Raw genomic sequence first — 13340 nt, forward strand, 5'->3', positions numbered from 1 at the left:
ACGAAAAAAATACACATATTTTCTATACATCACTTCATAAAATGTAAATTATTTTGTCTGTATTCAATGCAGAAGCTGATCGAGAGATAAAAATGTACGATGCAAGGGAAAGGAAAAGTGACATTCAGGTAGTTTTAGTTCGATTTGTTCGAAATGATTTATTATCATAACAAAAACTAATCGAGTCATGGATTTTGTATTCTGTTTGAATAGGATGATCCTTTATCAGTTTCATTAGATGATGGTGGATCGAATCTTAAACGCGAGAAACGGTTTCATTCAACAGCTTTGAAATCTGCATGAGAAGTGTTGTTTCGGGAAAAGCTTTTTATTATGCTAAACAGAAAGGTTGAACATAATATTATATTAATTCCGAAAAGGCAAGCATAGCGTGAATACGGTATTTTTTTAAAAATAATATATTATTGATGGTATCTCTGAATTAAATTTAAAAAAATTCTTTTCCATAACTCTCTTAATTCATTTTATTAGAAAATTGTTTCAATTTATATTACTATAAATTTTTACATTTTTTATATAAATGACAAATAATTCACAAATTAATCTACGTTTGTATAAAACTGTTAAACTATAATTATCAAGCATATACATGTATTTAAGCAGTTTTAAAACAAGTAATTCTATTTATTTTTACATATTTTTTTAATTCTGTAATTTTTTTCTTTATATCTTTAGCAAATTAATTTTTGCTTTACCCAGAACGTTCCAGAAAAATACCTGAAAATCTGCATTAAACAAATATGCAAGATTCAGTATATTCTTTCACGATTATCAGTCCTTTACGATGATTTCATAACAATAGCTTTCAAATCGAGTGATGATCCACAATATACCTCGTTAAGCATTAAAATTTCAAAAGTGTCATTTTTTCACGGATATTGTCATTTACAATTAGTATTAGTAGATATAATAATAAAATAACTTAATTATATGATCCATTGCACATTGCGCTTTATAGTGAATACAGTTATCTATGTATATCTAATGATGGACCAGTGAAACGCAGTGCGTATTTACGGTTCTTGATTTTCCCGGAAATATTGTTGGCTAATATAATAATATTCTCTTTGAATGTCTTATCCAAGACGACAAACCGATGTATCAATTTGAGATCGAGCGAAGGAGTTGCAACGGCGGCGCGGCGGCGTTGCGCGCGTGACACACGGAGGAAGAAAATGGAATTCCATCAGTTCTCTCCCAAGTCGATATGTATCAATAAATAATCGTGTTGCATGCGTGCGCGTGTTATGAATAATTTCTAATAATGTAATGACAGATACGCGGTTTACGGAAAGTAACGTCTCTCGGGAACACTGACGCCATACGAATTTCCATATTTGCTGTAATAACAGATCGGAGCTCGACATTTCTCTCTCTCTCTCTCTCTCTCTCCTCTCCTTTTCTTGTGGCGGATGAAATTAATCGTTTGCGTAAACCGTACACACATATAAACGCGCGTTGCGTTTTACGTTATACTTTATAAAGTCCCGACGGGACGTTCATGCTCGTGGGATGCGTTTATCGTCGGAACGTATCTCGACCGCTTGCGCTGTGACACGTCGCAATGTTTATCAAACTGCCATCCCTTGCAAAATTCCTAGTATCTCACTCCCTTTCCGCCGAGTGAGTATTAAAGTATGCAAAAATTAATTAATTGGACACGATGTTCGATAACCGTTCGAGAGACGCTTTCAAAAGCTGTACGTATGTAACTTCCATCACGTCGAGTACAAGCGAATAAACTCTGACATTAAACATGATTCTTTGAATAAAAATAATCAATAATATAAAACGCGGTACTTCTGACTGGTATATCTAATTGGTGATATGAAACTATTCGAACAAAAATGAAATATTTAATCAAAGACCGGATATTTAATTTGAATTGTACAAATAATTACAAATTCAGTGCGCATATTTCTAAATAAAGATATTGTAAGCTTTAACTTAACAATTGAACAAATAACGCTATCATAAATGATAATGGAGTAATAGTGTTTTAGATTTTGCGATCGCGTTCACCAGCTTTTAAAAGATTAGATTTAATACACATTTGGGTTGCGATCTACGTATATGTGTTCGATTTACTCTGCCATCTAAAATCGATCGAACAACGTAGATGGGACACGCGAGACATCCACAGTCCGCGGAATCATGAAATTAATGCCACTGAAATATTTACCGTGTGCTTTCGTGATCGTGCCGCGGATTGGGGTTCGACCCTTCGAAACCGCGTCTTGTGCTACGCGCGGCCCGATTTTCCAGTCGCTCGAACGCGGTCTCGAAGCTCCTCGGCCTCATAAAGCTAAGTAGTAATTATCGTCCACCGACATACGCAAATATAATTACGCGCGTTCGTTGCTAATCGTATCGCAACCTTTTCATTACGACGTTACGTTTGTTTTGCTATATCCTACTTCGCAATCGTCAAGCGCGAAAACAGTATAGATTGATTTGTATCGAATTGTTATAACTAGTTTTTCAAAAATTACAAAATAATTAGAAAAAAAACACACCGCGATATTTTTAGTCAGTAAAATCAGGTTAAGAAACCGATTGTTCTGGTTCGCGGCAGCATCGAGAAGTTACGAATCGTGAATAATGAATGATTCGTGCACAAATTGGAATGATTTTGCGAGTTCCTCATACTCGCGCTTTCGCGACTTTCAGCAACTTTGCATGATGCAGTTTTACGGGCACATTTTATTATCATCGTAAACGTGGTGTTATCGTCGCAATTATTAGCGCGAATTTCCCTATTACCATACATATAGATTTAGAAATCAGCACTCTCGTGCAATCTCAAAGCGTAACATAAACAGTATTGCAACTGAAAGAGGCATCGCCACTATCATTTCTTGCCATTAAATTTCACTCTAATATCAATATCTCGTAATTTGAGTAAAAATCGGTTGGAGATTTGTTTTAAATAAAAGCGGAAAAAATATTTTTTATAAAAAATGTATATAATGTAACATTGATTTATTTTTTTATAAATAATTATTGCAGATATGTAATGTAAATTATTATAATATTACAATATATAAATTATAATTTAAATTGGATGAAAAGCAATATAAACAGAATAAAAATAAATCTTTAAATAGAAGCAATAATTTTACATAAATCCATTGATTAAAAGCGCTTTAATAAATACCTGATTAATTGTTAGTTAATAAAATAATCTTTTTTCAAGAGGCAGTCATTCGCAAAAGCTAGTTCGTTATGCATCAGGAAATAGCCTAATCGGACTACGTAAAAAAGAACTACGTGTGGATGATTCAAGCGGAAAGCGCGCTCGAGCGGCGATGCCAAGGAAAAGTCGGGTTTTTGAATGCCTTCGTTATAGGGCGAGTTTACTGCCCATCCATAATTAGCTGTAATAAACTCAGAGATGTGGAAACCAGAGCGGGGAATCGGTCGACGATATCGAAATATATGGTTTTAAGCACGGTAGAAAAAAAGAATGCATGAACCGGACATGATTCTCTAACGGTGCATATGACTTGATTGGATGTTTTCACGTATGGTATTTAAAATTCTGCATAACAATGAAAAAAAATATGAAGACTTTTTATGTTCTTTCGTATAAGATGGCAGGAAAGGTTTCGGTAATTTACAAACTGATGTAAGTATGACGTTGAAACACCAGTAGAAGGAAAGCAAGAGGTCGCCCCTCTTCTCCCGTTCGATTTTGATTAATTTACAATCGTGTTCGATTCCCGCGTGAAGAATTTCGATTTTAGCTCGCAAACATGTCATCGACTAACGACTCGATATTGCCGATGATTACAACGTTTAAAGCCCGTAAAGAGCGCCACAAAGTTACGGTCGATCATAAACGATTACGACAAATTTTTCATTTGCGGTTGATCCGCGGCTCCATTGAATGCGAGGAGAAAAGTTAATTGGAGACTAATGGCGGTTAATACGACCCCAGGCGTACGTTTGCACGATGAAACGGAAAACGAAGAAAGTCGGATAATAGTGTGCAAAGATGAGATAGCTACCTGCTAAAAATTGAGCTTTCACGCAGTTGGTAGACAAAAATGAAATGCGTACATTATCAAATACCTATTGATATCTCCCTAAAAAATATCTAATTAAATTTTTTAAAAGTAGATTTATTTCCTAAAAGTCGAGTTGTCTCTCTCATGTCTTTTCACATCTAGACATTCAGTATTTAATTGCAAATTCTAATATAATATATATATTTTTTTCAAATCAGAAAATCTACATTTTAATACAATAGTGGATAGTACATTATTATACTGTTGAAATGGGGAATATGCGAATATACGTGCTGACATGAGAAGATGCTAACTTTGGAAGAAGCCATCAGTCCATGCAGATGAAAAAAAAAGGATGAAGGGCGGCCGATTGAGCGCCGCGGCCGTCCCATCGCCCGGTAATAGATTATCGGCGATCGTTCCTCGCCGCAGGAAGAAACCGACGAAGAAAGAAGACGGTTTTGTGAGGTAGATGCAGGAAACAAAAAATAAATTGATTATCCGTATCCAATGGGATAATTTGTTTTCGCCTTTTCGCTCAAGATAGGGCTACCTCCGATCAATATCATCTGAACACGTCGCTGCGTAAATAGTGACTTAAAAAACAGATAAACGTTGCTTAAGTTGTTAATTCATTAGTTTTTTTTATCGTCCACACGGCCGGCATGACGAAGCACCAACAACGTGTTAAAATTTGAACAGCCAATATCGTTTCGTGGCTTTGAAAAATATCCGATGTTTTTTTTTCTTTTCGCTTGGCGAAATTAAAAAAAAAATTGTAATTGTTCTACTTCCAAGATAATAAAAACGGTACGCCGGTGTTATAAAATGATTTATACTTCGAGAAGGTTCACTCGGTTAAGGGTACGTTCAAACCGGTTGGTGCCCCTTGCTTTCATTCTCGAATTCCCGTTTAAACGTGTGAGCTCACTCGTATGTAGCAAGGCCGCGTCGTTTATTTTGCCCCATAAATTCGTAACTTTATGGTTTCTTAAATTATTGAAGATGTCTTCAACGTTTAGTAACACAAGATGAATAAGATGAGAATTTAAAAGGCTCTCTACTGAAGACAGTACTTGTAATATAATAATGAAAGAGGCATTTCAGTTAATCATACACAATATCAAGACATTAAGATGCTAATTAAATATTACTAAAAGATTGCTAATAATACAAATTATCTGATAATACAGAATTACCGTGCTATAAAACGATAATCTCTTAAAGATAATCAACGGATGATCTCGAAGATGACGGTATATTACTTCCTTCTAATTTCAATTATTATTGTTCTTATATACATACGATATATAAGTACCACAATAACATTAATAATATTCACAATAATAATAATGCAGAAAAAAATATTTTTTAGACTTAAACTGAAATCTTTTAAAGATTTTCTCAAAGCGGTGGACCACGATAAGCATCAAAAGTGCTACAGAGGTTGCACAATAGTTGAAAAATTTTCTGACACGCGAGCGCAACACGTGCAACACGCGCATCACACAGCACGCGCGCGAGCACGCTCCGCTCGAGATCCCGCGCATCGACTTACGCAGGTGAACCGAGGAAGCGAGCGGAGAGTCTTTCGCGGCGTGGATGGCGGCTTATCGTGCCGATCGTATAAATTGCCGCATTCCGATAGAAATCGGGCGATGTGGCCCGATTATCTTGCTCTCTCTTTCTCTTTCTCTCTTTCTTCCTCCGTTATCTCGCGAATCGCGGGCTCGCCTTCGCCCCGGATCGCGAAATGCAAATTGGCCAATTACGGGCGCACCGTGCACACCGTCGACACCGTGCGCGGCGGTTTATCTCGCTTTTTGGATTTCTCAATTTACTGACCAAGACGCACGCCTAACTCTCTTGAAGAGTTACACAGAAGAAGTAACGGATAATTTGAAAAAGTGATATTTTACGCTATGCGAGATTACGTGCTTAATATAAATAAGCAAATATTATTTCACAATATTATTGCGAGAAAAACATATTCCTTCTTTTACACTTTTTTTATGAAAGATATGTATTGCAAGAAAAATTATATATTTATAAAAATATTTTGTACGTCATAAGCTTTAGATTTTAACAGGCAAATTCGTTAATATTTTGTGAATTACATTACTTGGATAATACACGAATTTGCGTATCGCTTGTTACAGCCGACGCTTTATCGTAATTTGGATGCTTACTTTGTAATTACGCCGGTTGTTCGTAATTGCACGATACAATGAGCAATTGCGCGGCAACGTGCAGGAAGGTCATAAGCAAAGTGGCACAATTTCCGGCTTTACTGTGGCACATTTATCATTAATCCGGCGAGAAATACACTTTAGGGGTTGTATTACACGTTTGGTGGAATCATAAATACTGATTGCTTGCACAGTTCACTGTAATTACGATACATCTGAGCCGATCTTCTTTCGAGGAAACGTAATTACATCGCGCACATGCTGCATCGACACGTAAGCTCTTGCTTAACGCTTTTTTTCTTATTTTGCCCTGCGATGAAATCAATGCGATAATACGACAACATTGTGCGATCGATTCATCGATATACATTCTATTATGTGTTAATCAGATTATATCGGCTCATTAACACAAGTCCTTTCATATCACGTGTCATTAAGTATTTAGTATTTAATACAAAAAATCTAAATATTCAATTCTCGACACTAATATATTTATTATTTGTTAACAAATGCAATAGTTCTATCTAACACGTGTTTAGAGAATTAATAATAAATAATTTAAATAAGTTTTAATGGAACGAAAAAAGATTGTGTTGGATCTGCTTCTGGATAAATAAAAGTATTTGTGTCACGGGGCACAATTTAAAATCATGTAAGATAAAATTAGAAAATAACATATATAACAATTATTATTAATTCTAGACTACACGTATTTATTGCAATTGATAAATATATTGAATCATTAAAACAGATGATTGCGTTTACGGTGCAAGGTTCACGCAATAATTAAAACGAATTGCTAAATATTATCCTCGAAAATTCTTATATATTTCAATTGTGTATTACGGTAAATTATGACTTTTATTTTTGCGCACAAGACTTATGTATTCATTCCTGGACAGGTGCAGTTGGAATCCACCGTAAACGATTATGCCGTTAATTGCTTGAACGACAAAATTATCTTATCGCGGCAAAAGCCGACCTTCGACTTCGAAGGAAAAATGCGTGCCAAAGGCGGAGAATTAGCAAGGGACAGATGACATATAGGAAAATTTTGCAATAGGTAAAGTTATCAGAACGACGTTACGTGATGTTTGAAAAATGCAAATTGGCCACGTGTACTAACCGCGTATACGGACAATTCACATTTACGGGACAATTGAAAAAATAAAATTTTGTGTAAAGTATGTAATTTTATAGAAAAGAGAGAGAGAGAGAGAGAGGAAAATAGAGAAAATATTCTATTGAATTTTTAATTGTATCATAGTTTTCAAGTGCAAGCTTTCACGTGAAATATATTGGTGAATCGACAATTGAATTCACAACTACAGTTGATAATAATTTATAGATAATTTGCGAAGTAACACGAACATTTTAATAAATAATGTTCAAACAAATAATATTTAATGGAAAAATAAATGTTTAAAAAATAAGATATTTAGAGAAAATTTAAGCGGCAGTTATATTGAGCCTTGAAATGTTAAAAATGTAGGTTGCGTAATTACTTTGCTGTAATTATTAAAATGCATTACAGATTATACAGTAGGCAAAATATATATACTGGATATGATAGTAATGTGGAGGATAAATGTTTGAGGATATGAAATTGCTATAAAAATGATATAAGATGTTTATAAGAAAAACAATTTATTCGATCAATATCTTCTTTAGTAATAATAAACATATTTTTGGTTTTACCGATTAACATGAATCGCTCGCTCATGCTCGCAAAATCTCTCTTATCACTACTTCTCTCTCTCTCTCTCTCTCTCTCTCTCTCTCTCTCTCATACGCGTTTTTTTTCACATTCGATAGACACATACACAAATATCTTGAAAGGTACCTACTTACTGATTTATCGATCGCAATCTTTTTCTACGCATAAGTTTATATAATCATAATATATATAGCACAAAATTGCTTAACGCACGAGCCTCGTGTCAGACGTGTGGCGCTATGGTATTCGCTAATTAATTTATCCGTTTTAATTAATCAATTAAACCGGAAGGACGTGTGCCTCTGCGCGAACTGATTCGTCGTAATCTTCGTCGCGGGACTTTCGTCGCTAGCGAATTAACGAAACGTCGTTTGTCGAACAATTAGTCTAAGCTAGTGTCTTAACCGTCGCACATAATTAATCAATTAGCTAAACCTAATGGTATGTTACAATCTGTACGTACGTACGAAGGACCGGGATCTCTGGTAAGCCTCGAGTTTTCGCGAGTTATCTCGTCGTCCTCGTGCGATAACTCGTTTCGTTTGTGTTGTGTGTCGTTTGAATTCTGGAGAAAAGAGAGAAAAAAACCCGATTGCGCTACCAATCGATCAGGTCCGACTTATGCTATCTTTGGTCCTCTAGCCGCTATGATTCGTTGCCGGATATGCGAATTTCGTTTGCGTCGTCGCTTCTCGCGATCTCTTTCGCTCACATTCACGCGGGGACGGATGATCTTTTGGAGATCTTGAAGAATCGGAAATTCTCTACGATAGGAGAAATCCTATAATATATTCATATAGAGCTTTCGCGCGTGCTTAAAAGCCATATATTTCAAAAGGTTCATTCGCGAGCCTGCGATCGTGTATATTGTAACACTGATTTTTTTTTCTTTTTTTTTCTGTGCAGGGTAAAGTACAGCGTGCTTATCACTTAAGCTACACATTTCGCTTTCCTTTGCGTATACAAAAATAATCACTTTCATTCACGCCTTTCTTTCACAGCAATGACTTCCCGCGGGAAGTGTATCTTAATTAATGACGTATGAAATACGTTCGTTGATAACATTGTACCGATAATTACAAAGATATACTAAAGAGCGCGAGGATAAAACATAAAAATAAAAAAAATCGCAAATAACAAAGAAGAATTTAAAAATATTGATCATGAAATGATCAAAATTAATCTGTCGATGATGTTTCGATACAGTATCATTTTTAAAAACAAATGACTTTGGCTTCGATAGACTATAACCGCGTTTGCTTTGGACACTCACGCGCTGTAAGCGCTCATTTTATCTTTTATCATTACATGCGGAAGATAGAATGAAGCTTACAGCGCGTGAGCGCCCAAAGTGAACGCAGCTTATGATACATGGTAAAAAATAGTATTCGCATTCAGCTCGGAGTTCTCGATATTTTGGTGTATATTTTTATTTTTCTTGTCACATTTAGACTTATTAGATATGTCAAATTGTAAAATTGAAATACAATTGACAAGAAAATAGTTTCTCAATCTTTCCAATCAATAGACAATTTTTTATCAATTAGATTAGACTTTATCGATTATGCGCAGTCTGTAATTTAATAATCAATTGATGCTCTTGAGAAATTCACAGGAAATAAAATTACATTAAATGGTTATATTAAAATTAATAATATATAATTAAAGGAATGTGTTAAAAATAATTTTGATATCTGCATCGAGGCATTATGAAGCTTAAGTGTACACTAAACACACATATATTATATTCATGTATTTAAAGGTGGAGACGTATTTTAATAATAGGAGTGCAATGATATTCCATAAATATAAATCGGATATACGACGACACCGAAGAAAGGCACGTTCAGGCACTTTGTTTTACTAGCAACCTCAGTTCGATCAAATCGAATTATACGTACATTTATTGCGAGGGTAATTAGTAGCTCAATTAAAATAAAAATACTTTTTTTATTCCGATTTCGAAGTTTTCACTCGCTTATCGTAAGCATCAAAATATCGAAAATGATAATTGTAATAGCAAAAATTTACGAATACATGCGATAGTCTGCATACGTGCGTCAAGAAATATGATACATATGTACATGTATATATGTACAATATTCTTATTGGTCGTTAAATTTTGCAGATGTCAATATAATAATCATTTCTAACGACAGATATTCAAGATTTAATGATTATATTGCGACATTACAATATACTCCAACTTGAGTAATATTAATGAAAGCGAACCTTTTGGGAAACATTTGGAAAATTAAAAGTTGAAAACTTGAATTTTCTTGATTATCAGTGCAGCATCTTACAATTAAGATAATTAAATTAAACGTCGTAGAAAAAATTATTTACGTGAATTCTTTGAATCCTTTTTAGATTCATTCATCTGCTATGCTTATAATTATTTTCGATCGGACAACGCGATCTATCAAAACAAAAAAAAGAGAAAGAAATAAACTGAAGAAGACGTCGAGAGAAATAATACGCATCGAAGCTTATATAATAATAATTCTAACCACGTCAGAATTGGGTGGTACAGAAATACCAAGGCACTTGGATAGATTTTAATTAAACACACGGTCGTCCGACTGATTTATGTAAATACTTCGTGTTCGATTACGTGCTTCACGCTCCATAATTACAGCTCCGAAGAAGAGATATCGCGGTGTGGTGATTTCAACGGAAAATATTTACAATTCCGTTTCTCACTTGAGCGTAAGCGAGATCGACTCGCGAGGAGACAGCGAGCTTCGGCGCCAGCAGACGATCCTTGAATTACAGCGCCTCGAATCTGTATCGTGCAATCACGCGTGCAATCGCGGCTGTGTGTATTTATCATTATTTGAGATAAGGCCGGACCTATGTCACTTTCGTGACACGCCTGTTTCTTTCGTTCCGTTCAAGATGTATATACGTATCCTACTTCGATGACTCGCGTTACACTTTCGCGGATATCCCGGATATTCCGAAACATTCCAAAATGTCGACACCATCAATACATCACTAGAGCTACGGCCATTGGAGTGTAACTTGCAGTTAAATCAGGCCGACAAAACGAAAGGAGTGACTCGATGCAAAAGTAACATCGCGTCTAATGTAATTTATATTCGCGTTTCAACTGACACGGATATACGGTATACATAGATGTTGTTTTGACATCGAGATGTATCACGTGTTACTCCAAGAAGTCAGTATATTAACATGTATACATGTATATCACGCCATAGAAGAGAGAGTAGGCATAATCACCGATATGACGCGTAGCGCTACATCTCGCGATTCTATTTGATAGACCACAAACTGCCGTGTGCAACGCTACACGTCAATCATTTATCTGTAAAATTAATTAAGAATGCAACGTTGAAGTATGGTGATGGAGATATAAAAGCCGTTTTCGATAATCTGCGTTGACGTATTGTGATACCAATATACCTAAACAGGCACAACTAGCTAGTCACAAAAGTTGAAGATAAAAACGTTATATAATCTGTGGACATATATCCTAGATTTTATCCCAGATCTTATGTATAATTTTGATGAAAATTATCTTCGTTTACATATAGAACGTATAACACTGAGATCTTTTTTCTACTCTGATTCAAGAAGTTATTTTTTCGCGATTCGAAATCGATTTCTTATCTTATTGTATTCAACCTCGCACAGTACCTAAACTAGCTCATGTAAAAGATACCGAATTCCTGCGGGCGTCGCTATCTCAAGAATGTATCCACGCTGATGCAGTTACACACGCATATATGTCTATCTATTTCTACGCGCGCGTGACGCGTTACTCCGTCCAACCAACTCCGTTGGAGTTAAAGTATCTGCGAAATCTCGCTTCCAGCAGCCGATCTCGCAGTACTCGCAGTATTGCCCTCCCCCAACCGGTCACACAGTATCGCGATTCAACGATACGTACCGCTCCGTATTCCGGTTCGAGGGTGCCTGGTGCGCGTTCACGGACGAAGCGTCTGTCAGATGAACGAGTCTCAGCTACTGCCGGGCACGGATATCACGTGGTAACCCGCGGAGGATGCCGAGTGCGGCGGTATCGGCGAGTGCCGGTTGCCGTTTGGCTGCTGTTGCTGTGGCGGTATCTGCAGAGAACGATAATCGAGCGCCGGCGCCGCCGGATGTTGACCTTCCCGGTGCCTGCGTAGATCGACCTTCCTCTGGAATGCCTTGTCGCAGAGACCGCATTGAAACGGCTTGTAGCCGGTGTGCTTACGCATGTGCGTGATCAGGTTGCTACTCTGGGAGAACGCCTTGCCACACACGACGCACTTGTGCGGTTTCTCACCTGCAAAATAGAATTGAGGACGGTGCCTGGGTCAGTACGACGTGTTGCAGTTTCATTAGGTTTTGCGATATAATTTTCAAAAGATACTCTAGCGTAATGTGGCATAATTGAAGGGCGTATTTCTATAAAGATTTACAGTATCTGTACGGTAGCTGTTTTTCTATACAGATTTTAAGTACCAAAAAAAAAAAAAAAAAATTTGGTACTCTTCGAAATATCATTTCAACAAGTAAAATTTTATTAATTAATTTATTAAATTAATACGTCAAGAAAGTTTTTTATTTACACTTCATGCTTATTATTGTTAATATAGAAATATGTCAAAAGTTTGCCTAAATTCTGCAACGTAATTGCCATCTGCAATTAAAAAATCATGAGAAATATTGCATTTCTAATTTGAAATCCATCAATTAAATATTAGCGCTAATAAACTCGTGAATATGGTAGGCACGATAAATTTTGATCGACGACGATTAGCCACGTCGTCGGATGCGAGGCGATGAATTACAAATGCACGCGTTGCAAATTCAATTATCGCGCGAGGAAGAGAACCGACGAGCGATCTGGAATAATGAACCAAGGTTAATCAAACGCAACTGAATCAACCAATAAATCGTGGCGTCAGCCGGCGATAGAGCACTTGCGCGTCTGACAGCGATGACTAAAGCCTTTGCACGGTCCTTCCAAAGACAACCGGTCGTCATATCTTAGCTTGGCTCGTTCGGGTCCAAAGTGCAATTAAGAGCAATTATTTTACATGTAAAATAAGCAATCGAAGCGTGTCGTCATGTCCGCGACATTGATATGATGACGGTTGACAAATAATCGATACGCTCGACGCCTGTCTTCGAGAAAAATTAGTAGGGAAATTAAAGGAGACATCGATAATCGCGGGGCGTCATAAGTGAAAATGAAAGAAGGGTAATCGATTACTTGATACACGCTATATATTTTAAGAAATTACAAAATTACTGAAATATATAGTGCTCATTAGAAGTGACAAAATGTCAAATTAATATAAGTCGAGAAATTAATCTACACAACTTTGTTTCTGCAAATTGATTTCTCCAGTTTCTTTTGCAAATGAAAATATTAAGACACAAGATTAT

General features: G+C 36.2%; 1 protein-coding gene and 1 long non-coding RNA gene across 2 annotated transcripts in view; one reads left to right on the forward strand and one right to left on the reverse strand.

Moving 5' to 3' along the window:
* LOC105457057 overlaps window positions 1–13340 on the forward strand; it is a 58891-nt gene that overhangs the window by 31522 nt on the left and 14029 nt on the right. The gene's annotated exons all lie outside the window — the stretch shown is intronic.
* LOC105457056 (zinc finger protein 134) overlaps window positions 7851–13340 on the reverse strand; it is a 30676-nt gene continuing 25186 nt past the window's right edge. Inside the window, exon 6 of the mRNA XM_011701484.1 lies at window positions 7851–12231. Within this exon, the coding sequence (XP_011699786.1) occupies window positions 11921–12231 (311 nt within the window). The 3' untranslated portion in view covers window positions 7851–11920. The remainder of the gene's footprint in view (window positions 12232–13340) is intronic.

This window comes from Wasmannia auropunctata, unplaced genomic scaffold (genome assembly GCF_000956235.1).
Source record: "Wasmannia auropunctata unplaced genomic scaffold, wasmannia.A_1.0 LD335400.1, whole genome shotgun sequence".
Classification (NCBI taxonomy): domain Eukaryota; kingdom Metazoa; phylum Arthropoda; class Insecta; order Hymenoptera; family Formicidae; genus Wasmannia; species Wasmannia auropunctata.